We start from the raw sequence: 27,483 nt of genomic DNA, 5'->3' as shown, positions 1-27,483 counted from the left end.
GCTTCTTAGGGTATATTCCTAGAAGTGGGATCACTGGGTCAAATGAAAGTTCAATTTTTAATTTTTTGAGGTAACACCATATTGTTTTCCATAGTGGCTGCACCAGTCTGCATTCCCACCAGCAGTGCACTAGAGTCCCCTTTTCTCCACACCCTCGCCAACACTTGTTTGATGATTTGTTGATGGTGGCCATTCTGACAGGTGTGAGGTGATACTTCATTGTTGTTTTAATTTGCATCTCTCTGATGATTAGTGATGTTGAGCATTTCTTCATATGTCTCTTGGCCATTTGTATGTCGTGTTTGGAGAGGTGTCTATTTAGTTCCTCTGCCCATTTTTTAACTGGATTCTTTGTCTTCCTTTTGTGGAGTTGTATGAGCTCTCTATATGTACTGGAAATTAACCTCACAGCAATCAGACAAGAAGAAAAAATAAAAGGAATCCAAATTGGAAAGAAGGAAGTAAAATTGTCATTATTTGCAGATGACATGATACTATACACAGAAAACCCTAAAGACTCCATCAAAAGTTTACTAGACTTGCCCTGGCCAGTTTGGCTCAGCGGTTAGAGCGTCAGCCTGCGGTCCGGAGAGACCTGGGTTCGGTTCCCGCTAAGGGCATGTACTTCGGTTGCAGTTTGTCCCCGGCCCTGGTTGGTCGTGCGGGTGGCAGGCACTCGATGTGTCCCTTCACGTCGATGTTTCTCTCTCTCTCTCCTTCCTCTCTCTCCCTCCCACTCTATCTGTACAAAAAATGGAAAATATCCTTGGGTGAGGATAAAAAAAAAAAAAAAGTTTACTAGACTTAATAAATGAATTTGGCAAAGTAGCAGGATACAAAATTAATGTCAAGAAATCGATGGCATTCTTATACACCAATGATGAACTCACAGAAAGAGAAACTAAGCAAACAATCCCATTTACCATTGTGGCAAAAAAATTAAGATACCTAGGAATAAACTTAACCAAAGAAATAAAGGACCTATTTGCAGAAAACTACAGGTCATTGGAAAAAGAAATAGAGGAAGATATAAAAAAGTGGAAGCACATACCCTGTTCATGGATTGGGAGAATTAACATCATTAAAATGTCCATATTACCCAAAGCAATCTATAGATTCAACGCAATCCCCTTCAAAATACCAACGGCATACTTCACAGAATTAGAACAATTATTTCAAAAGTTCCTATGGAACCAAAAAAGGCCTCGAATAGCCACAGCAATCTTGAAAAGGAAGAACAAAGTTGGAGGGATCACAATACCAGATTTCAGGTTATACTACAAAGCCACTGTAATCAAAACAGCCTGGTACTGGCACAAGAACAGGCATATAGACCAGTGGAACAGAACAGAGAACCCATAAATGGACCCAAGGCAATATGCTCAATTAATATTCGACAAAGACAGCAAGAGCATACAGTGGAGTAAGGACAGCCTCTTTAATAAATGGTGCTGGGAAAATTGGACAGCTACATGCAAAAAAATGAAACTAGACCATCAACTTACACCCTACATGAGAATAAACTCAAAATGGATAAAAGACTTAAATGTAACTCATGAATCCATAAAAATCCTAGAAGAGACTGTAGGCAACAAAATTTCAGACATCATACGCAGCAGAATTTTTACTGACACATCACCTAAAGCAATAGAAACAAAGGAGAAAATGAACACATGGGACTACATCAAACTCAAAAGCTTCTGCACAGCGAAAGATACAATCATCAAAACGAAAAGGCAACCCACTGTATGGGAGAGCATAATTGCCAATGATATATCAGATAAAGGATATTCATCTTTTTACGAGGAAGAAGCGTGCCAATTAACATGTGCACCCACAAACCCACAACCTGGCACAACCTTTAATGATCTAGAAACAGAGAAATGCATATTTACAGAGAGTCAAAGGGGTTCTCTCACTTTACCATGATTCTAACATCATCTCCAAATGTTCTGTAATGTGCATGTGCTGACCTTTAGGATCTAGTTAACTGGCTGCAGTTTGAAGAGGAAGTCTTTACTAAATGGGATGTTTTGTGGGTAATTACTAGAAACTGGGAAGCACTAGAAGGGCGGTCTACTGCCTCCTCGCCATACTTGGAAAGACGGAAACGTGTGATGCTGGGTTCCCAAGAGGGAGACCACAAGGGAGAAAGTGACCAAAGATTTCTTCCCAGGCCTCATTCTGGGTGGGATGAGTTCGATCTGCCTACAGTATAAATTTCAGTATTAGCTTTGCTATCCTATATTTAGGTTACAACATTGTTGTGTTTCTCTGGTGCTCTCCCCCAGCTTTAAGTACTATTTAAGAGCCCCAGATTTTGGAGAAACACTATTTTCCTCTGTGGCTTCTACCCATCCCCCTTCCATGGTCAATAGAAATGACAGTGGAGGTCTGATCTTCCAGAAGGCAAGCCCACTCTGGATCACAGCCCAAATCTGCCCACCAGGACACAATAGGAGACTGTCAACTTTTACCAGTACCTTTTTTAACCTCTCTCAGAGTTTTATAAAATTAACACATGACAGAAAATCTATACATGAAAGTTTATAATAGCTAAAATGACACCACTGTAACAAATAATAGGACTCCTCCTCCCTCCATCTATAGAGTATGATCTCTAACACTTTGATGAAGGGACTCATCTAGGAAAGCAAACACACTCATTATGTCTATTTATGTATTACGTGTATGATTTTCAATCAATGTATCAGAGTAGGTCTAAAGAGTATAAACTAAGACATTCTATCACATTCTAAAGAGAAAAGGTTCCATCTCTTTAGTTTTCAAGAAATTGAGAATAACTGTCAAAAATCATTCACACCAGTTTAAAATGGTTCAACTACTTTGGCACCTACTTTATGATTTGGCAATTCCACTCAAGTATTTACCTACAAAGGTCTCATATAAAAATGATAATAGCAGCATTATTCATATTAGCTAAAAATTTGGAAAACAACCCAAATGTCCATCAACAGTAAAATATAGGAATTTTCCTCAGCCAATAAATTACTGATACATTTCATAAATAGTTTTAAGCAAAAAAAAAAAAAAAAAAGCCACACAAAAGAATATCCTCTATGATTCCATGTATAGGAAATTCAGGAACAGGCAAAATAGGTACTCTCTGTCTAGATAGCACCCCCAGTTTCCCCTTCCCCACAGGCACATATCTCCTAAACTCTAGGGACCCCATGAAGGCAGGAGACCAGGGGAGCAATGGGCAGCTACAGCCCCCTGAACCTGTCTCCAAGGCCCTCTTTTCTCTCTGACTTCCCGGTGAGCCAAAGCAGCCCAGCCTAGGCTCTCCTGTTGCTTCTTCCTTGTTTCACTGTCCTGAGTGTGCTTTTGCTTCGGCCAATAAATTCTTGCTTGTTTTGCTGCAGAGCAAAGCAAAACAAAAACAAACAAACAAAAAACCACAGGCAAAATAATCTGATAGAAAGCAGCAGTACAGTGGTTGCTGTTGGGTGGGGATGGAGGTGATAAGCTAGAAAGAGGAATAAGAAAACTTCTGAGGGAAGGGAATGGTCTAAACACCTTGTGTATTGGTTATAACAGTATATGCAATGTCAAAATTTAAACAGTAGATTTAAGATCTATGCATTTTATTATATGCAATTATAACTCAATAAGTTAAAAATTAAAATCATTCCCACAAAAATACTGTTGATTTTGAATTAAGCTGCACTAAACCTATACATTATTTGTGGAATGACAACTATTTTTATCAATCTTCTTGGACAAGGAAATATACTCTTCCTCAAGATCTTTCAGACTTTATATATTTCACACTAAAGACTAGATTTGATTTTTTTCTGTTAAAAATCTCATTTCCTAACTAGTAATTGCTATATTTTATATGCTTAGATCCAACTTTTCAAAGACTATTTTTAAAATTCGATCTGAGTATTCTATATACAAAATCCCATCAGTGGCAAAGAACTTATTCCCTTTCCCAAGCTTAACTCCCATTTCTATTTAATATCTAAAGCACTTGTCAGAATTTTCAAAACTGTTTTTGTTTAAAACAGAATGTCTTCAATATTTCAGCATTATGCATAAAAGTAACAAGTGAACTGAAATCACCTTCTTTTAAAACACTGTCCTGCTCTAATTCAGAGTGTCTTATTAGGAATAAATGATAAATGTTGAGCTTATTAAATATGTTACCTCAGCAGACCACACGGTTTCTTGCATACTATTTTCTTAAATTATAAAAGTTAACCATAATTGTTTGTGGGTTATTCTTCTTTTAGTACTTATGTGTTGGGATAAATTAAATTATGGTAGAGTAATAAATAATTTCAGTAGTTCAGTGGTTTAAAATGAAGATTTTCTTTCTTATTAATACTACATGTCTACAGAGGAACAGCATGGCTTTCTATGCCGCCCCTATTCAAAATGATGGAATCCCTACCACTTAAGACATGGAAGTCAGCATGCTAGGGGGAAGGGTATGTGGTGAATTATGTACTGACTTAATGTTTTTTAACAGTAACTCTTCCACTCATTGGCCAAAACCAGTAAGAGATGATACTTAATTTCAAATGTGGTGGGGAAGTACAATTGTGCCATGTAGCCCAAAGGAGAAGAACCAGAAATATAAGTGAATAGCTCTGGCTGGTTTTGCTCAGTGGTTAGAGAGTTGGCTCGCAAACCAAAGGGCCGAGGATTCAACTGGGGTCAAGGGCAATACCTGGGTTGCAGGTTTGATCCCCAGCCCTGGTCAGGCAGCCAATCAATGTCTCTCACATGGATGTTTCTCTCTCTCTCTCTCTCTTTCTCTCTCTCCCCCTCCCTCCCTCCTTCCCTCTCTTCCTCCTACTCTTACCTAAAAATATCCTCAGATGAAAAGTAACAAAAAAAGAAATATAAGTGAATAGTCATCAGTGCTGTTCCACATGGCACATAGCAAACAGAATTCAGCATTTATTTTGGGAGATTTATGTATACATTCATTAAAAAAAAAAAGTTCTCTGTGACTTCCTTTTTTTGCCACATGGCGAGCTGAGGTATCAGAGTTAATACTAATTTCACCGTATTTTGACATTTGTCACAGAAAAGTAATCTGTCAATTATTTTAGTCCTTTCTCAGTAAAATTTTTACTGGTTGAACGCTTTGAAGTTTTTATTAGTAACATTTTTTAAATGTTAAAAGGATACACTCCCATTAGTGTGTGGGATTCCTGATTTGCAATTCTGGAATGTAAAATTTTCTTCTATTGTGACTAATAATTGATCCTACTCAGCGGGATCTGGAAGTAGGACCATAATGGCTATCTTGCCCTTACCACTTTCCCATTTACTATGGATATTCTCAGGTTTGTTCTCTGCTTTACTGATTCAATTTCCTAGAATGTTAACTCAGCTAATCGGTATCTAAAACACCTTTTACTCTGTTCCTTGTGTTATCCCATTTCTTTCTGACCACATTTAACAGAAACATTATGCAGGCATTATTTCAGTGATCACAAAAACTAGCTATTTTCTAGTTTTCTTCTAGTAAACAGGGGCAGAATTTTCTCTTAAATCCACAGGATTACTATTTCTCTTCACTGTAGTTTGTATTCATAAGCCTCATGCTGATTTTTATGCTTCTTCATCCTGTAATAAAGAATTGTCCGTCCAAGTCCAGTGGTGGCAGTGATGCTGGAAAGCCTTTCGATCCACTGCTGCTGGGTACTCCGAGTTCCTGGCAGATAACAGATGACCCAAACGAAAGAAACTCCCAGTATGGTTCCAGAAGTATATTATAAAGGATACGCATAGGTTTGTAGTCAAAGCAAAAATAAAACTGACTTAAAGAAGATAGAACTCTCTCACATTAACAGTCCACAATAAATAGTCCACAACTAGTGTGATCCAGGCTCCTATGTTTTTGATAATCCATCTTCATCTTGGATGACCTTAAAGTATAAGATAGCTATTGGTGGTTCCCTCCGTCATGTCTGAATTCTAGCCAAGAGGAAGGAAAAAAGGGAGGGAACATCCCTTAGGGAAGAATCTAGAGTTGCACACATCTGTTCTAGTTACAGCCTACATAGCCATACCTAACTACATGGGAAGCTGGAACATACAGTCTAGCTGGACAGCCATATGCCCAGTTAAAACTCAGGGGTCCTATTACTAAGGAGTGGAGAAACAGATATTGGGAAACAACCAGCAGACTCTGCTATAAGGAATAGCAGGAGAGAGAGGGGATGAGAACAAATGACCAGTAGAATTAAGGTAGTTTGCTGTATAGGCTAAAGAAAATTGTACACAAAGACAAATTAAATAGACATTTAAACTCCTTACCATGCAAGCTATAAACCGTAAATCCAACTAGAAGCATTTTGTTGTACACTACTAAAACCAGAACAGCTTAAGGTAGCAATCTTAACAGAGCAGGGGAAAACTGAAACATACCAAAAGGCAGCCAAGCAGCTAATATTGGAGAGAGTCTGATTTTCTAACCTGATTTAGACTTTTAGAATGTTTTTGTTTTGTTTATTGAAAATTAATGAAGAATTTAAAAAGGGAATATGAAGAGAAACCAGAATTTTTCTGTCATCTTCCTGGAAATTGATCTTATTTAAGCACTTTGGCATACAACCTGTATGCAATACAGAATTCAGAAGTAAGAGCCTTAGAACAATATTCTCTAAATTACTTGATTTTTTGTAGGCTGTTTATTTAAAACCATTTCGTTTCAAAACTAAAAATTTTTTCAAAATGTGCTGAGTCCAAAGTTCAATAATCAGAATGGAAAACTGTGTAAGCCAACACATAGTTATTAAATCAAATGCTGAAAATGAAATACATCATTAAGCTAGGCTTTCACATCTTTTTCAGTTATTTAACCATTTCTACCATGATATTTCAAAGAATCTAGTGTTACTAAGTGTATTTACCAGAAATCTTGCATTAAAGTCAATTTTGAGGGGAAAAAAAAATTTTGAGAACTTTGAATAAGAGATATTCTAGAAAAAAAATACTATTAATAAAACAGTCAGTCTCAACATCACAGTTTATGTTTCCACAATGTAAATTGGGTAGTAACTTAAACCAAATTATCCCCTAGAAACAAACCACATCATAGTCAATTTCCCAGACCAGCCCATAAAATAGACCCCAAATTTTTTTTAAAAAACAAACAAACAAAAACACCCTGTACAAACTGACAGAGTAATCACTGCTTGAAAATAGTTTGTAAAGAAAAATATATTGTAAGTTCCATCCCTAAATATTACTACATATCTTGCTTTTCCTCAAATACAGGCAGGTCTGCAGCAGCAGCAGCACCACCACCACCACCACCAAGTTGAGAGGAGCTATGCCTCTAACGAAGATGTATCCTAACCTTGGTAACAATAAATTTAGCCATTCACATACTAATACTTTCAGGCTTCTATCCTATGGCACATGCTTCTTTTTTCCTCTACTTGGAATGACTATCCCTCCATTAACTGTTACTCATTCTTAATGATCATCTTTCAAGGTGAATTCAACAGTAATTTCCTAAGGAAGTCACCACTCCCTTCCTCTGTATTTTCACCAAACTTGGAAGATCTGTAATAGCGCTTTTACCAGGCTATGTTGTATTAATTTAACCTCTTCCCTTCCACATACTAGCCAATAGTTGTTGTCCCAGAGCTTGCTTACAGCATCTCATCTTTCTATCATCTGACCAACACAGTGCTTAATGAAAACATGTAGTAGAAAAACCAAAGGCTTTTTAAGTCCTATAATCTGAATTTAAGTGGTGCTGTAACTTACTAGATGTAAAGCCTTGAGCTCTGAAAGCCTCAGTTTACCTTTCTGTTAAATGAATTAAACTACCTCAAAGAATGGTTGTGTTAACTGAGTGAAATTAGTAAGTTTCTGATGCTTATGAGAAAGTAGCATCTACATTAAAAATTCTAAATTAAGCAAGAAGGCTGTCCCTAGGGGCCCACTATAGAAGGCAAAGCAAGAATTTGAAAGTGAATACAAATATTCTTTAATTAAAAAATATAGCTTGGTCATATTGAACTAAACCCATATTTGTTCCTTTAGGAACAAATTGAAAGATGCAAATTTAAAGATAGTGACCCAATAATCTTTCAAATACAATTGGGGCATTAAATAAATATGACAGATTCATAACAAACACATTTCGCAACTGCCTTGCTATAGGAATGGCACCTCAGACTTAGAATCACCCTCTTTTTCTACAGGGTTAACAAAAAAGGAGTACTTGTATTTCCAAAACATGTATCCCTGAAATATACAGTATACTAAAATTGTACTATATATTTTATACATTATCTCATTTGATTCTTAACAATTTGATTCCTAACAGTTCCTAATTCTAAGATATATTGTACTTGCCCTTTTTTTTAGGGGGTGAGGGGGATTTATTTTACATTTTGTATAAAATAAGAAAGTTAAGCTTTGATAAATTATATAACTTGACTATAGTTATATAACTTTAAAGTAGTAGAGCCAAGCCTAAACTCGGGGACCACTACATATAAGATATATGCTCTACAGGAATTTGCAGTCTAGGTCTAGAAACATGGAAAACAAAGATAAAATAAAGAACATCTTGAAGACTGGCAAATTGTAAAATGAATAGTATAGATTTGTGTTTCTTAACATGATACATGACCTAAGCTAGAATTTCTGAAAGTGGAACCTGGAATCTTTTAAAACATATTTCCCAATTGATTTTTTTTTTTTTAGTTCAGTTTCCAGCTGATTTCATTTCCCTCTAAGATAAAAGTTATTTACAGAAAGTATATATCAACAATCATGTCAATATATCAACTTGACATGATTAGCCTCAGTTGATTCTTAATGCACATTCATACATTAATGTTTCAGATTCACTGGTATTAAAGAATAACCAGAATAAGCCTAGGAGGGAGAGGTCAAATTGACTCATTTTCTCTTTAAAATCGACCTAAACGATTATCCAATATTTTCCTTAATTGCTCTTAAGAACAATGAAAGAACTGTTTTACAAGATATACAAAAATGGCTTTAACTAATACCACTAGTTCTAAACAACCCCTTATTGTGAATTCCTAATTATAAAAGTCATAATAATCAATTTCATGTTTTAACAGCTATTACAGCAGGTTACTAACCTAATACCTTGCTGACTATAAGCCAATATATAAACATTGTACAATGTAAAACTTATACACAAAATCGATGGTTTAAATATGTTTATACTGCCACCTAGTGCTCGTCTTTAATGTGACACAATTACACTTTTAGGATCTGGGGAAAAAATCCCACAAAACAAAAAGTGCTGTTAGAGCCAATAGTTTCATGGTAGAAATGACAAAGCTTTGCTTTAAAAATTGGCCCTATTTTAGAGATCACTACCAATATCTTCAGGATTAGCGATAAGCCAATCACAAATCATAACCCTTCGTATGTTTAAAATTAAAATTCTATAATTCAAATAAAAACAGAAAGTCAAACAACTATCACATGTAAAACAGTGTTAAAAACAGCCACAAAAATTGTAAACAACCTAAGTTACAGGACAGACTAAATACTACACAGCCATTTAAATATTAGGATAGAAAGGAAACAGAAGACATTTAGTGTGTAGTATTTTCCAAAGACAGCAGCAGTATCTCAAATCTACATGGTCTTCTGCAACATAACCTTGTCCCTCTCATTGAGATGGAGCCTATTTCTCCACGCCTTCCAGTATAAGTAGGACTTACCACATTATTGACCGGCAATTTTACACAGATGTTATCTCATGTCACCAGCTATTTTTTTGTAATTGAGTATGAAAGTGAAACAATCTAAATAAACTTCAGTATACTTTATTTATACATAATGAATTAAATGAAACTTTGTACATATCTGCTACATATTATATTTTATACGTTATATGGTTTATTTTTTGGTACAGCAATCACCTACGTGTAATGGTACGCAACATGTTTTGAAAATGTATCTGGTTTCGCTGCACTTTCATCTAGGGATAACTCCTGCTTAGGTACACACAGACTGAAATTTTGAAAGAAAGTAATCCAAAAGAAGGCTAATTTTATAGTCTGTTTTCATTAGATGTATTTTGTCAATTATCACTAAGATGGAAAAATGTTAAGAATTTGCTTGAACCTCATTCTGCTCATAGTTTTAGAAAATATTGGAGCTTCAAGCAAAGGGTCTGATGACCAGTAATCCCTCCAATGTGATTTTTTTGTTTGTCCCATCAATATCAAAAAACTGAGAAACTTCTTTACGAGTTAACTCATGAGTGGTCAACATTTGGGCATGAAAACACACGTTAACTCGTGAGCGGTCGACAATGTGTTAAAACTGCTTTGACTAATAGAACATAGAAGTGATCATATTCCACCCATAGCCCTTAACTACCTAAGTCCAAAACATTTGCTCTTGGAATATTAGCCTTAGAAATCGACCACCATGTATAAAGTATGACTACACTGAGACAACTACAGAGAGCCTATAGGATGACAGACCCATGTGGGAGGCCAAGAAACGCAGGTGAAGAAGCCATCATGGAAGTGGCTCCTCCAGGGTCAGCCAGTGTCATGTGGCAACAATGGGCCAGGTGAGTCCTTCCCAAATTAATAACTTATGAAATCACAAGCAAAATAAAATGGTTGTTATAAGCCACAAAGTTTGGAGATAGTTTGTCATGGAATTGAAACAAATCATTTCCTGAAAGTATTATGTTGTTTTAAGGAAATGTTAAAAACATGTGGCATTGGTTTTGCAACTGAATGGTGGACTTCAAGGAGCCTACAAATGCAGGTTTGAAGGACAGTGAGAAAACTGTTATTAAAGACTGAAGAAAAAGTCTATATCATATAAGATAAATATAATTCTTATATTATGAGTTATATTATAAATTCCACCTGCTGACTCATTTGAGGAGTATGGCTGTGAAATTGGCAGCTGAGTGGTAATTAGTGAGTTTGAAATTAAGAGTTAGTGAAAAGCTGTCATAAGTTTCAAGCACAAATTAAATATTAATTACAGAATTATCCAAAACAATTCTAAAAGAGTTTCCATTTCTAAACTTGTCTGGTGATTACTCAATAAATATGGTATAGTCTCAAAAGTTTCAGAAAATGTAAAAATTTTATGACAAGTACAAGCAATCCATTATACCAAGATCATTTATTAGGAAACAGATGATGATGTCACATGTCTAGATTTAAAATCCTATGAACATCAATACCTCAAATAAGAAGCCACAAATTTTATGCACTAAGTGGACTGCAGAATATTTGCTCAGCTTAATTTCTTACCCATCTCCATAGCATAAGAGAGAAAGGCCTGAATTAAGCTGGCAACAAAGAGCACGTGCCATTAAGCCAGCAAGGCAATGCAAATCCAATTAAGTATATAGCACAATCTAAATTTAGTATTAATATATGATAATGTTTGTGTACACATGTATGTATGTATACGTATCATTACAATTTAGACTCATGGAGTGTCATGTTCAATTAAGCTATTTTGAACATAATTTGCTTGACGATTTCATCAGCAAAACAGAACTTGTAAGCAGACTATTGCCTATCTGTCCTTGTCTGGTCACAGGATAGATTTTTCACCTGTAGGATATCATATTATACATTTAAACACAAATATCTGTGAATGAGGCTACTGTATATTTTAGAACCATGTTTATTACATTTTGTTTATGTCAGGAAAACAAATATTACAAAGAGATATTTCTATACATAGAAAGTTTAATCAGATTATATTTTTAAATCTTTAGGCCTTATAATTTAGCCTAGCAGCTTATTTAGAATAAAATATAGTAGTTCTGATGCTGGTATTCAGGACTAATAATAAAGCAAAACAAAAAGAAAAGTAACTTCCTTCATTTTGGTAGAACAGAAAAATGCAAGTAAAAAATTAAGGATTCCAAGCACAAAAAAGCATATAAACTGGCGAATTCTATCTTCCTTCTCCAGTTGGTTAATCTTACCCAACTGTTTTGCTGGTCACAGAAGTGAAGCTGATGGAAGGGCTAGAATATAATGGAATATTATTACACTGCTGCTTCTTAAATGGCTACAGAAATTAGGAGAGCCAAAATGATGAAAGTACATGTATTTTTCTGTCTCTGTCACACTTTTACACATCATCAGTTTGATTTTAATACTTTGGAAGAATTAGAATGCTCTCATTTAACTTAGGCATTAGCAAACATTTTCTGTAAACAGCCACAGTAAATATTTTAGGCTTTGAGTCAAGAGGTCAAATTGAGGATATTACACAGATACATTTTTTTATAAAAAGAAAAATATCCTCTAATTTTTTATTTATAAAATTTAGAATATAACATAACTATCTACTACTGAGAAGAATAGAATTCTCTTTATGGGGGATAACACTTCACTTTACTGGAATTCAAAGTTAGTGTTCCCTTTCATCAACATCAATGACAAATGTTTATCTGTCAATGCTGTATTAACAAGATTTTATGTATTTCATTTTTTAAAATATCTTTCTCACAGATAAAAATTGCCAAAAATTGATATTAATCCATAAGCATACGATTTTAATTGAGCATATTCACTGCCTGGAAGGCATTAATAGAATTTTATTACATTCTTCTGATATTTTCCTATCATGTCACTACATTGTAGATTAATCAGTTCCAACTGAAGGTGTGGTGGAAACTCTTTAATTGCACAATTAAATGGATTTTAAGATAAAAATTTTCTTTGCATATGTATCCAGGTCTGAAAAACAATGATGAAAATATAGTCTGAGTCTGGAAATATATCTGCTACAGATTTGTTTGGAAATGAAGATCTTAGCTCCTGTTTTAACTTCTGACATTAATGAAAGTATACAAAATACTATATAAAGCATTTTGACATTACTCGTGATTCACGTTAGTTGCTGTTAAACTGACTTTATCACAGTGTTTAACATGCAGGCACTGTTTTGTCTTGCAATTCTAGGTTGAATTCATTAAGAAATATTAGCAACTCTGCAGCAATAGCTAATTACCAAAGCCATTCAGTATTCAACAGTAGTTGAAGGTAGTACTGGTTCAGATAAATTTCAACCTTGGCCCTGACCCCAAAACAAAACAAAACAAAACAAAACAAAAAAACACACCGCAGGAAAACTTTGCTATTGCTAAGCAAATAAATTACTGTGTGGCAGGGCAAATCAGGATATTTCGTTTCTATTTCTGACAAAAATGTACAGAACTGATGAAGGTTAAGTCCATGAGACTGAATGAAGTCCACTACTGACACTATTGGATCAGTAATGACACCTGATAGATTCAAACCTTTTCCATGATGTATCTGCTGACGAAAAATACAATGAGTAACTACAGGTTTTTAAAAATCTTACATTTTAACACTCTTTGTGAATTTGGCTAAGTCTTCTGCTCCACACATTTTTTCACCACCATCAGTTATAATATACATCTTAGCAGATTCCACTTCAGGTTGTACTGAATCAGTTCTTTTGCAACTTCTTTGAAGATATTGTCTCCTATGGTTGTTCCATGCAGTCACTTCAAACTCTGCAAACTCTGTACTAACTCCTTGAATAAACAACTCAACAGTTTCAGTAACACCTGTGTAGTCATCAAGTCTAGGAAAAATACTTAAAGTATTTGCCTTGTATTTTGAGTACTGATGTTGCTCCCAATGTCCTCAGCTCTTCAAGCAACTGTTCTTGCTGAAAGGCTAATAATAGTCATAAATAAGTTTATTTTCTCTGGATATATTTCTTCAGCTGCTGCAATCACACGTGAATTAATTAACTCATGATTGATAAATGGCTTCCCCTGCTTGGCATACAAATGGGCCACTCAGAATCTTTAGCTGCAGCCTTATTTTCATCCTTTTATTTTTGTGAAGAAATTCAGCTGTGATGATATTCAATTTAACATTTTCTAAATTTTCTGACCATTGTTTTTCTCAGTTGGGAGTACTTTGACAGTGCTTTGTCTGTTAATCTCAATGTTTATTGTTAGCACAGCTAAAGTATCACAGCATAATAAACAAAATGTTTCATCATCTAATTCAATAACAAAATAACTCATACTCCACTGTGCCTTAAAAGCATTACAAAGTTAATTGTTTGTTGTTTTGACATGATTGGTATGCAATAACAAAACAAATAAATGAAATGCTGCAGTATGGTGATACTCTTGGCAAGCAAAATGCTATGGAGCTTTAACTGTATCAACTAGGATTTGCAGTGCACTAAGCAGCAGTATAAAGGATGAGAGCAATACATCTAGTTTCTGTTGCTACTACTAAATTCTGCTGTTTTATTATAGAAGCAGCAACAGACAATATGTAAACAAATGATCGTGGTTGTGCTCCAATAAAACTTTATTTATGGATATTAAAATAAGAATCTGTCCTGGCCGGTTTGGCTCAGCGGTTAGAGCGTCCACCTGCTGTCCGGAGAGACCCGGGTTCGGTTCCCGCTAAGGGCATGTACCTCGGTTGCAGTTTGTCCCCGGCCCTGGTCGTGCGGGTGGCAGCCACTCGATGTGTTCCTTTCACATCAATGTTTCTCTCTCTCTCTTCCTCTCTCTCCCTCCCACTCTGTCTGTAGAAAAAAATGGAAAAATGTCCTCCGGTGAGGATTAAAAATAAATAAAAAATAAAATAAGAATCTGTTATTTTCATGTGTCCCAAAATATTTTTCTTTCAAATATTTTTCAACCATTTAAAAATGTAAAAGCCATTCTCAGCATGCAGCCATATAAAAACAGGTGGTGGGTCATAGTTTGCCAATCTCAGATTGAACTCATTTTATTATGAAAGACAATGTGGGATAGAAATCTGGCTCCCATGCAGACAGAGGAACTAGACTGCCTGATTACCTAAACTTCAGTTTCCTGATCTCTGAAATGAAGGTTACTTACCTCATAGATTTATCTGAGGTTAAGCTGAGTCAATATGTAAATCATTTTGTACAGTGTCCACTGTACAGTAAGTGAACAAACTGTTAAATATTTTTTATTGAGTATAATACAATTGCAAATGGATTTCAATTCTTATTAGCAACTCTGTATGATTTAATATTCCCACTGGAGTTCTGAGGAAAGCAGCCTACTTGGATGAATATTATAGACGTCCTCCAAGTAAACGTATCCACAGTATATCAACAGCAATGTTTCTGTTATATTTCTCTCAATTCTAAAATTTTCATTCCTAAGTATTTCAAACTGCTAAGCACTACTCCTTTTCTCAGGCATGGCTGTAGCCCCACCATAAGAATAATTTTTAAATAGACCATCTGTATTCTAAAGTTTTGTTGCATGTCTAGATTAGTGGGCAAAAGAAATAAAACCGAAAATGTAAGAAATAGTATATTTAGCAATGACAATTTTACAGTAGAAAAACATATATAAGTCATTCTACAGAAGCAAATGAAAATTACAACACATCTTTTTTGTTGACTAAAAAGCCTTGGAGAAGATTCAACACAGATATACTTTTATACTCTGAAATAAATCATGTTTAAAAGCCACAAAAGTTAGATTACATCTATTTATTTTTTCATATGCATGGGTGTCATCCTGCCACTCTCAATCCACCATCAAATACTGAAGAACACAGGAAGTTGGGGGTCATCTATTTTTGTTTTGTTTTGATTAGCTGTCTCAAATTGTGTTTTCTCCTACCCAACATATGCATAAAACATATACATCTGAACTGACAATAAAATATGGTTATCTCTAAATGATTTTACTCTTGTTTTTTTCTAATTCTTTTTGTTTCACAATAACTATGAACATAATTATGGAAGAAAACAATCAAAATTTATTCATTAAAAGACAGTTTAGAAAATGTATAAATAATGATTTTAGTTAAAACCACAATAACTGCTTACCTACAACCAGGCCACATTCAGGACAGATCATATCACCAGCTCTGTAGTCCTCCACTAAAATTGCATCTGGATGGTTTGGACATGTGACTCTTGGAAGAGCATCCAAACTAAGTGGGGGGAAAAAAAAGTTTTGTTTGTTTTTAATCCTCACCCAACATCATGTTTTATTTATTTTATTTTTAATTGATTTAGAGAGAGAGAGAGAGATCGATCCTCCCAACCAACATGTAACAAAGTGGTCTTCTGGGGAGGGTTAAAAAAAAAAAAAAAGAGGATCATGAACACTTTTCAAATATTATCTATTTATAATACTTTTAAGCTAATATTTCAAAGTAAACATCCCAGTTAAATTACTTTAAATCCTAGCTAGTTATTAATAGGTAGATTCCACTGGAATTATTATTTTTACTTATTAAAAGTTTTTTTTTTTTATCCTCACCCGAGGACATTTTTCCATTCTTTATTCAGACAGAGCGGGAGGGAGAGAGAGCGAGAAACATCAACGTGAAAGGGACACATTGAGTGGCTGCCATCCGCATGACCCAACCAGGGCCAGGGACAAACTGCAACCAAAGTACATGCCCTTAGCAGGAACCAAACCCGGGTCTCTCTGGACTGCAGGTCGACGCTCTAACCGCTGAGTCAAACCGGTCAGGGCATTTTTAAAATGTTTTTATTGATGTTTTACAGAGAAGGGAGAGAGAGATAGAAACATCGATGTGAGAGAGAAACACTGATCAGCTGTCTCCTGCAAGCTCCCCACTGGGGATCCAGCCCGTAACCTGGGCATGTGCCCTGACTGGGAACTGAACCGGGACCTCTCAGTCCATGGGACTGACACTCAATCCACCAAGCCACAACAGCCAGGCTGGAATTATTTTTTATAAGAATAGTTACTGGTTTGTAGACACAAACAGGATTAAAAACTTAAATAGAAAACAAGTTTTTTCCCCTCTTAATATGTAGGCTAAGTTTTTCTGTTGTATGTTTTTATTGATTTTAGAGAGAGAGGAAGGGAGAGGGAGATAAAGAAATATTGATGTGAGAGCATAACATCAATCAGCTGCCTCCTGCATGCCCCCCAGTAGAGATGGAGCTCACTATCTGGGCATATGCCCCGACTGTGAATCAAATTGGTGACCTCCTGGTGCACAGGAAGATGCTTAACTGAGCAACAAGGGCCAGGTTTAGGCTACTAAGTTTTTTCAAAATCTTGATTAGCACTGAAATGACTAGCAACCATAATAACCATGACATTTCCAGATAACCATCCAATTTGTGCCCCTTGCCACTTATTTCTCTGTTCAGAAAAAAATGTTCAGTCTGTGTTTTTCTACTTGCTATCTACCTTAGTAATAGGTTTACAATAGTACACTGAACCTAACAAGTACATAAATGAGGGTGGTGCATGTGGCTCTGCTTTACTTAAGACCTGATGATTTCACTTACTCCAGAGTTGAGTTTGTTAGCAATCAAGAAATGGTTTTAAAAGCTACTTTTTAATCTATCTGTGGTATTAACAATTTGCTCAATTATTTTATTTTGAAAATAAAGCAGTTTGGGGAAGACAACCTTAAATGACCTAATAGAATCAGTTTTAAAAAGCAACAAAGATATTTAACATAGATTTAGTAATTATTTCTGGGAGTATGACCTCACAGTCATAAATCTTTGGTATCACTGAATATAAGTTGTCTTAAAAAATTCACTTGAGCCCGGCCGGTGTGGCTCCGTGGTCGAGTGGCGACCCATGCACCAAGAGGATGCCGGTTCAATTCCAAGTCAGGGCACATGCCCAGGTTCTGGGCCAAATCCCCAGTGTGGGGGGGGGCATGCAGGAGATGGCCAATCGATGTTTCTATCTTTCTCTCCCTTTCCCTTCTTCTCTCTCTAAAATCAGTAAAGAAAAAAATTAAAAAAAAAAAAAAAAAAAAAAAAAGTTCACTTGGGACAGGAAAACCTTATGCCATAAAAAGATGCTGAACTATATAATCAGGATACACAAGGAAAAAGAATTGGTTTAGAGATTTTATATCCAGCAAAGCTGACTTTCAATGAAAAGACCATAGATAAACCTGTTTAACAACATGAAAGAACTCAATGAATATTATTTCCATGAGCCCCTTCCTCTAAATTCACTGGAGACTGAGTTTTACACATCCAATATGACAGGAAAGACATCAACGTAAAGACTTGTGGTGAGCCCTTGCCGGTTTGGCTGAGTGGTTAGAGCGTCGGCCACCAGTCTAGAGAGACACGGGTTCAGTTCCTGCTAAGGGCATGTACCTCGCTTGCAGTTTGTACCTGGCCCTGTTTGGGGTCATGTGGGTGGCCGCCAGTCAATGTGTGTCTCTCACATAGATGTTTCTCTCTCTTTCTCTTTTCCTCTCCCTCTCCTTCTCTCTCTATCTGAAGATGAATGCAAAAATGTCCTTGGTTGATAAAAAAAAAAGACCTGTGGTGAGACAACTTTACACATAGAACTTAATGAGGGCCTATATAAAAACTATTAACATTTTTAAGTACTCATGCTAGTAGTAGTATAGCTATTGTTATTCTGAAAATGTTTTCTGTATTATATGGAATAAAGCAAGTTTAATTATGAAAAAATTCACTTGGAGTAAAACAATAAACGGTTATATTATGGCCATCACAAATATACATCTGAAAGACAACATTACCCATAGGTATTTGTGGTTTTGGATAAAGTTTCTCATGCTAATAGAATTCAAAATGTTAACTCTCAATAGAGAAGGTAATTCCCACTGGAAAACTGATGAAATAATCCATATTCCTAAAACTTATATATACAAGATAAGCAGAACTTGTGTTGATCTTCTCATTGAAAATAATATATGCATGCTTATTTAATAAATTCCTACAAAAATATTTTAATAAATTATGACAAATCAAATATTAAGAAAGCAAAATTATAAAAACTATGCTGAAATAAAGTAAAATGTTAGAATAACAGTAATTACAAACACATAGTATGTGCAGCCAGGTGGCACAAGGCATAAAAAGAAAATGACTGAGGTGTTTTGCACTCTTAAAAGGGAGACAGAATTTAGTGTGTATGTGTGTGTGCGCGCGCGCGAATGATATGGAAACATCACAAGATATACTAAATGAAAAAGGTAGAACTTTATACAAAACAGAAAAAGTATGAACTACTTATATGCAATAACATGGATGACTATCAAAATGCTGATTAAAAAAACTAGACAGATGAACACATATGCATGTCATTTATTTAAACCTAAAATGAGCAAAACAAATCTATGGTGTTAGAAAACAGGATGTGGTAATAACTACAGGTCCAAAGGAGGCTTCCAGGGTGCCAGCGGTATTTGATTTCTTGACCTCAGTGGTAGCCCTATGTATATGCTCACTTTATAATTGAGCTATGCACTTAAAATGCATGTTAACTCCATATAAAAGGTAAAAAGCAGGGCAGTGTTTACATTAGACTACTTTTTTGGGGGGTGGGCAATTAGAACCATATGCATATGTTTGCTAAAGCAGAGAGTCACTGGAAAAATACTAAAAAACTGGTTACAATGACTGCTTTGGGGGAGAATTAGATGGCTAGAAGCTAGGAAAGACAGACTGCTTTTTACTTTTCTACTATGTGTATGTGTTACCTATCCAAAATAAAATTAAATCATGTTAGTGAACTTTTAATCAACTCCCCCATAAGAGTAATTCTAAAAAGAAACCACAAAAGTGCAGTTGTAGAGGAATTAAGGGGGAAAAGGATAGGGAAGGAATGTAGTAAACAATCACCCCTAACATTACAACAATTGTGACTACCTAAGCAGCCAGATAATCCCAACCTCATTTTATAGCTGTAATTTACTGGGTGCCTACTGTGGATCTAGTTGTACTATACCTATGTTACTAATCTTCAAAGCCACCCTGCAAGACAGGCATTATCTCCACTTTAAAGATTACGCTCAGAGAATGATTTGCCTGAAATCAGAGTAAGTGGTGGAACTTAAATTTGAACTCAGAACATTTGTGCTCTTCTCTGTGAAAACACAAGGCAGTTTCATAGCCTAGTAAGATCTTCCTCAAAGAAAAAATAGCTAAAGGCAGAAATACTTAACATTTACTTTTGTTCTCACTAGTTGAACAACTCAAAGAGCTGAACAACTGCAGTAACACAGAACTAGATACGTCTAGAGAAATTTTTTTTCACACTTTTTTTTAAACAAATGAAGACAAGAAAGGCATACAAAGTAAAGTGTACTTTTTGGGTAAAGAATTTATCAAGTGAATTTACTATACTTATACTGTAACACTTCATACAAATACATCTTCCTGTTCGTCTATATGTAAAAGCTGTGCCCAAATATGCCCACATTCACCTCTCGGATCTACTGCCATGAGACTGTAAATTGTATTTAGGTGTCTTTGGGAAGCTGAAGTTTTCCAATTACCTATAAGGAAGCTTTACCTGACAGAGCCACACCCAGACAGAATGACTGAGCACTCAATCATAAAACCAGAATCAGTAAACAAGAGTGTTACTGGCTTTAAGAGTTATTTTCAAACTGACCATTAGCTAAAGCTGCCTCACTACTCCCCATTTAAAAAAATACAGTAACATAAAATAGTGAGTCTTGGCAGTTACCAGAGAGGTCCTGGACTTCTCCAGCTTACTATTTCTGACAATGGCTTTCATTGTCAGCTCAATTCCACAGATTATAACAAGTTCAAAAATGTATGCCAGAGTTGCCTTCCAGAAGCTATAGAACTTTGACACTTTTAATACATTATAAGTTAACGAGAAACCAACTGTGTTATAACAAGAAATAGATGTATGAGTTTCAGCAGTTTGTTCTAACACTCGCCAGCACTGGCATGACTCAGTTTACACTCATGCAAAAAATACAAATATCTACTTCATAGTAGTAATGAGAGATATAATTAAGGTCTGCAAGCATTTTTTCAGGTCACAGGATTAAAGGCTGTCTCCACGGGCACTACATGCATTTCCTGTAGATGGGAGGGCATGGCACTTCAAATATATATTAGAGTGACTTCCCAGAATATATAAATAATTTTCTGCAGGCGAGATTTCCTTCAGGAAAATGCAGAAGACGTGTAACGAAAATCTCTTAGAAAGGAGCTTATCGAACCCTCAGAAATGCCACCTTCCATTCAGAGGGCCCCTGGGACAGCAGTCCGTTTCCATCGGGCGGGCCGACACCGACGTCCCCAAGTTTCCTGCTGTCAGCCCGATGGGGACCTGAGCTAACCCCTTCCCGCTCTTTGGAAGGACTCACGGTCCCTCGGGCTGCTTGAATCACAGACGGAAAAACAAGCGTAGAAAAACAGGAACCAGAAAAAAGATGGTTGAAATTTCAGCAAAAGGCTAAGGGGTGGGGGCTCGGGAACCCACGGGTGGTGCCCGGGTGAGATGGCGATCTAAGACCCTGGGGCGGTAACGCCCACGGCTCGGTACCCCCGCGACGCCCCGACAGCCCCGCCGTCTGGAAGTGCCTTTGTCCGTCGGCCGGCCAGACGGGCCGCCCGTCCCGGCGTCTGCGGGGCGCTCGGGCCGGCGCGGCGCCCCCGCGGCCGCCAGGCACTGCCGCCCGCCCCTCAGCGAGCCAGGACCGGCCGGACACACTCACCGGCTGGTAGACGCCATCTTCGCGGCCGCCGGGCTCCAGCAGGAAACAACGACACCCGCACACAGGGAAGGAGAACAGGAAGAGATTGTTACGCCGAGCCGCGCGGAGCCCGGCTTTTATAGGCGAGTCACCCACGCAGTCATAATAGGATGCGGCTACGGGTCGGGAGAGAGGCCAAGAAAAGTGAGAGCCGTCTGCTACGTGCTTTGCATTTTCTTAGTTTCCTTTTCCGTTTTTTTTTTTTTTTTTTTTTTTTTTTTGTGATTTCCTATGTTGCTGGATGAATCAGCGAAACTACCCAGGAAAACTTTCGCATGAACTCTGCAAACGAGCGATCCCCCCACGCAAAGACACCTTCACTGGACCGAGTTAAAACACAAAGGCCATCCTGGCTTGGTGTCGAAGGCCAAGCTCACAGCCTCCAGGGCTAAATACCCCTCCCCCCGAAGTCAGTTACTCGGCTGGACTGCAGTTCTCACTTGCCTAGAGGGCTAGTTCTTGGGGAATTAGAAACGAAAAGGGAAATTCACTTAGGTCAGCCAGAACGAGTGTCAATTCAGGCCCTGTCATCAGCCAGCAAGCTGTGTCTTCTTAGGCTCATCATCCCTCCTACCCTCGGTCAAGGGGTGATAGCATCTGCCTTGCTCACCCTTTTAAAATTGGCAGGAGGTGAAACAAAGTCAAGAGCGAGCACTGTGCACCCCGAGGCAGCGAGATGTGGGACCCTAACCCGACTAGGTTTCGTTTTTGCTAAGTTCTCTATACTTCAGCTATCAGCCACATGTGCCAAGGCCATGGAAAAACCCATGGCCTTGGCACATGTGGCTGATAGCTGAAGTATAGAGAACTTAGCAAAAACGTTTAGATACCACAAAATGTCCCTAGATTTGTTAATTAGCCGAACTAACGTCATAATAGTAATAGTAATAACAGTAAAAGTAACACTACTACCACTTTGCCGAAAACAAGCCACCCTTGACCCTGTGGAGATCCAAGAAAAGAGGGTGCTCTGGGTTTCTTTGGGGATGCGGACTTAGAATATAGTGGCTGCTTTGTTCATCTGGGCAAGAGACTTAAATGTCACTGATTGTTTTCTTGAAAAGTGGGAAAGATTCGCTTCCTTGGAAAGAAAAAGGGGTGGAAGAGACAATAATTTAGGAACTGAAATCAGGATGGTGATGAGAAGACATTTTTTTTTCCCCCTCAAACTTGACCATACCAGTGTGTGTGTGTGTGTGTGTGGGGGGGTGTTCTTCCTTAATATTTGGGAAAGCTTCAAAAATGCCAATTCATTTCACTTGTGCCAAATGCAACCAGGAACCGGCTAGCGGGTGCTCCACCCCAATTAGGAAGGAAGTTGCTATAGTAGAGTAAGTTTGTTTGGGAGGAGAGAGAGAGGAGGATAAGGGCAATGAATAGGAACCTACCAACTAATGTATTCATGATATGCATTCAATAATGTTTGTAGAAGGAAAAAATTATTAGAGAAATTGAAACCCCAGGGGATGGAAGTTGGATAACCTGTTAATTTACTTCTGCCCCACCTGGAGAGTCACCTATCTGTCATAACCTAGTTAGGATTTATTTTATATTAAAATAAAAGCAACTTAGGTAGATCATCCCTTTTTCTTTGTCATTACAGCATTAGCAAGTTATACAGCATTTTCATCAACATTATTCCGTTTAATCTTTATATATGATCCTGATATTAAAACACACACACACACACACACACACACACACACACACACGTGGGGTTTTATCACCTAGGGATCAATGATCCAGCCTAGCATTTATCAGAACTTTATTAGTATCATCATTTTTTTTTTTTTTTATCCTCACTGGAGGACACTTTTCCATATTTTGTTCAGATAGAATGGGAGGGAGGGAGGGAGAGAGAGAGAGGAGAGAGAGAGAGAGAGAGAGAGAAACATCGACATGAAAGGGACACATCAAGTGGCTGCCACCCACACGACCCATCCAGGGCAGGGGACAAACTGCAACCACCTACGTGCCCTCAGCGGGAACTGAACCCGGGTCAATGCTCTAACCGCTGAGTCAAACCAGCCAGGGCAGTATCATCATTTTTATTTAACTTAATTATGTGGATTAAGTAATTAAAAGAATTTATTTAAAAATCAATTACTTAAATTAACTCATCTATTTTACGTTAAATTTTTATTTTAATTTACTTTGTTCAATTACCATTTACATTCAATATTATTCTGTATTAGTTTCAGATGTAAAATTTTATTTTAAAATTTTACATAACTGCTGTGAAATCACAATTTGATGTGTTAAAGTTTTTCTAAATTATAAAATGCTTTACATTATTCTTCATAAAGTTTGTGAGACACCCCCCCAGCCATGTCTTTTTTTAAAAAAAATTAAGTATAATTATATACCATAGAATTCATCTGCATAGAAGTGAATAGTTTTTAGTAAGTTTACCAAGTTATGCAACCATCCCCACAATCCAGTTTTAACACATTTCCATCATCCCAATAAGATCACTCATGCCATGCACAGTGAATGCCCATTCCAAATTTAGTCCCAGGAACAACTTAACTACTGTCAGTCTCTATAAAGTTGCCATTTCTGGACTTTGCATATAAATGGAATCATATGACTTCGACATTTTTGGAAATGGGACAAAATGTCTAGAATATTGGACAAGCTTCATATGCCTGGTGGCTACGGAGCCATATATATTGCTTCTGGAGATGTAAGGGTTTCAATTTTTTAAATCATGTATGAAGTTCAAAGACAATAAACATTAGAGAGAATAATATAAAAAATCCTCATGTGTTTATCATTCTACTTAAACAATATCAAAATGTTGCCACGTTTGTTTCATGTGTCCTTTATTTCTTTTCTTTCCTCCCTTTGCTAAAGTATTTTGAAAACAAATCCCATATATCACCTTGATCATGCATACTTTAGTGTACATTTAAAAAATATGGACTGTTAAATCTTTTTAATATAGTATTTCAATACATACTACATTACCAGTGATATCTTTATACACTAAGTTTTCATTTGGTAATTATCCTGGGTCTCCTTCTTGGTGTTGGGTTTCAGCGGGCAGCAGAGTAGGACCCTGTTGAAGGTGGCAAGGAGCCAGAAAGGGGAAAGAGAGGGCCCCACATGGAGCCGCAAGAACTAGTTGAGTTCTTGAAAGCAGACCTAAGGTCCATGTGCATTAGGCCATCTGTCAGGCACCTCACATTCATTATCTTATCTAACTATTGATTATCTTGTTAGGCAAGTATTATTATTCTCCTTCTACAGGGTTTTGGAGGTTGAATAGGTGAACTGTCCAGGCTCACAATAAGTTAGAGGTAGAGGTAGAATTCAAAGTGAGAAATGACTGACTATAAAGTTTCCCACTTCTATGCTTGCCTACTATGTAACTGATTGCAAGACTATATTTTTAGGCCCAAATGTCTGTACCTACCTTGGAAAACACAGATGATTTTGGAGAAGTGTTCACTATCATTTTGATTCTTTAATAACAACTATAAACCTTTATTAAATTCAGGTAGAAGTAGTAATAAAAATAATTATGATAATAGTAGTAGCAAACACTCATATAGTGCCTACTATTAGCCAAGAACTATTTTAAAACTTTGGATATATTAACCCATTTAACTTTTCCAACAACTCTATGAGTTGGATACTATTATTGGCTCCATTTCGTGGATGGAAAAATTGAAGTATAGAATGGATAGCCTGAAGTCACACAGCTAGTAAATGACAGACCAGGGATTTGAACCCTGGCAATTTGGCTCCAGAGTCAAGGAACTATGCTTCCTAATAGAAACTTAATATACAGAAATGCAGATTTACAGATTTTGAGATCAGGGAATGGATTGAACAAGTACTGTGCCTGTAGCACTCGTTTGGGCTTCGTTTTATGGGGCAGCTGTGCTCTAAAATATTCTGGCCAGCTGTTCACATAAGGACATGTGTGTTTGTCAGCTCATGTGCTACCTAAACTGAAATGTGCCTGGCTCATATCCCATTGCTAAATGGACTTGCATATGTGGTCCTGAATTTAACCTTTCCATTTGTTTGTTTCAAATTTCAAAATTTATTTGAAATCTTAGATTCCCCTTGTCCTCAATTCGAGAATATATCCAGTTTTTCAGTGAGAAAAGACAAACTTTTCTGAAGTGCTAGAAAGTAGAAAATAGGCTTAAAACATTAATAATCTATAAATAGAAAATATTAACTGTCAGTTATCTCCTTATAGAATCAGGGAAGAAGACTGATAGAAATTAATTCACTTTTTAAAAAAATTAATTAATTTATTTTTGTTACAGATGTTTCTCCTTTTTCCCACCACTGATTCCCCCCTCTCCCCCTCCCCGCCCTATCCCCAGCTAAAAAATATGGAACGCTTCACGAATTTGCATGTCATCCTTGCGCAGGGCCATGCTAATCTCTGTATCGTTCCAATTTTAGTATATGCACTGCCGAAGCAAGCATGAAATTAATTCACTTTTAATTCAATGTTTAGTGAGCAACAATTTTCTTTTAAACTTCTAAATCACTCCAATAAAAACAAAACAAAATAATTCTAAAAGGATTACATTAATGGCTTATGATTTTTTAAATTAATATTTTTTCCAAAAAGGTATCATTTGACATTATTAACAGTGTGAGACCTCAAAAGTTAAGCTGTGTTATTTAGTGTTGTTTCATTTTATGTCTTAAACCTAATAAATTTCCCCAGATAACAACTTTCTCATTCTATAATTAAAAACATGAGGGGAAATGATATATGAGACTATAATTTCCTGGAAGTGTTTTTAAATATATTTATTTTAGTGTTGATAAGATTTGCTTTTTAAGTCCTTTTAGTGGTTTTCAAGTGTCCTGAAGAACTATTGGGGGAAGGGGGGATGAGAACATAAAACATGTTCATATCTCTGTCACTCGTTATTTGACACTTTCTTAAAATTTGAATTTTTTTTAACATTAGAATTTTATTATTTCAACTAAAATTACATGCTAAAAACATTATTGTATAAAATAAGTACCTGCTATCAATCTCATATTATTTGAATATTAAATTAAAACTCTGAAACTATTGCCCAGCTGTTGTGACTCAGTGGTTGAGCGTTGACCCATGCACCAAGAGGTTGCCAGTTTGATTCCCAGTCAGGGCACATGCCCGGGTTGTGGGCCCGATTCCCAGTGAGGGGCATGCAGAAGGTGGCCAATTGATGTTCTCTCTCATCGATGTTTCTCTCTCTCTCTCTCTCTCTCTCTCCCTCCCTCTCCCTCTAAAAAATCATAAAGAAAAAAAAATTAAAAACCTCTGAAACTATTAATTATAAAGTATGACCATGTAATGAGGACATAAAATTGCTTCTCTCATTATAGTCATGCATTGCTCACAGTATTATAACTTGATACAAACCTTTTAGAACGCAATCTGGCAATATTTCAAGAATGATTTAGATGATAAAGCTTCTTGAGCCAGTAAACCCCTCTGTGAACTGGAATAAAGAAATAATCTAGAATATGGGATACTATGTTCATGAAGATGTCCATTGTAATGTTATACATAATAACATAAAATTAGAAACAAAAAAATGCTAGAAATAGAAAAATTGTAACTTTGGTTATAATGTTTTAAGACAGGAAACAATCTATACCTTTGAAATAGGAGGATGATATACAAAAAGTCCCTAAAATCTTAGTGCAATTTAGGTGTTGAAATCAATCCATGCACTAAGAACCATTTCTAAACAACACTTTACCATGGCTGATTCTGTTAATTCAGGTGCTTGCAAGTAAACTGCAGCAAACTCACTGAGGAGTGAAGTATCCTATTTTTCTTTGGACCTTTGTAACAACCTTTTGTACACAGAAGACACCTAATAAATGTTGGTTTGTATGAGTTATTGGTGTATTGAATGAAAGACTCTATATTAAAATGTCATTATTCTGACTGTTCTTCACAATAATT

The 27,483-nt window shown here is 36.5% G+C and overlaps 1 protein-coding gene and 1 pseudogene across 1 annotated transcript in view; both read right to left on the bottom strand.

Annotated features, from left to right (window-relative positions):
* Positions 1-21,610, bottom strand: part of GTF2B (general transcription factor IIB) — a 32,035-nt gene extending 10,425 nt beyond the window's left edge. The window contains exons 1-2 of the mRNA XM_036256357.1: positions 21,504-21,610; positions 15,862-15,968 (exon numbers count right to left, since the gene is read on the bottom strand). Coding sequence (XP_036112250.1) covers positions 15,862-15,968; positions 21,504-21,520 — 124 coding nt within the window. The 5' untranslated portion in view covers positions 21,521-21,610. The remainder of the gene's footprint in view (positions 1-15,861; positions 15,969-21,503) is intronic.
* Positions 21,611-25,891: 4,281 nt separating this feature from the next.
* LOC118627319 lies at positions 25,892-25,992 on the bottom strand (annotated as a pseudogene).
* Between the last annotated feature and the right edge of the window lie 1,491 nt (positions 25,993-27,483).

The sequence above is a fragment of the Molossus molossus genome, unplaced genomic scaffold, assembly GCF_014108415.1.
Source record: "Molossus molossus isolate mMolMol1 unplaced genomic scaffold, mMolMol1.p scaffold_m16_p_12, whole genome shotgun sequence".
Classification (NCBI taxonomy): domain Eukaryota; kingdom Metazoa; phylum Chordata; class Mammalia; order Chiroptera; family Molossidae; genus Molossus; species Molossus molossus.
This window is presented reverse-complemented; position numbering and strand designations above follow the sequence as displayed.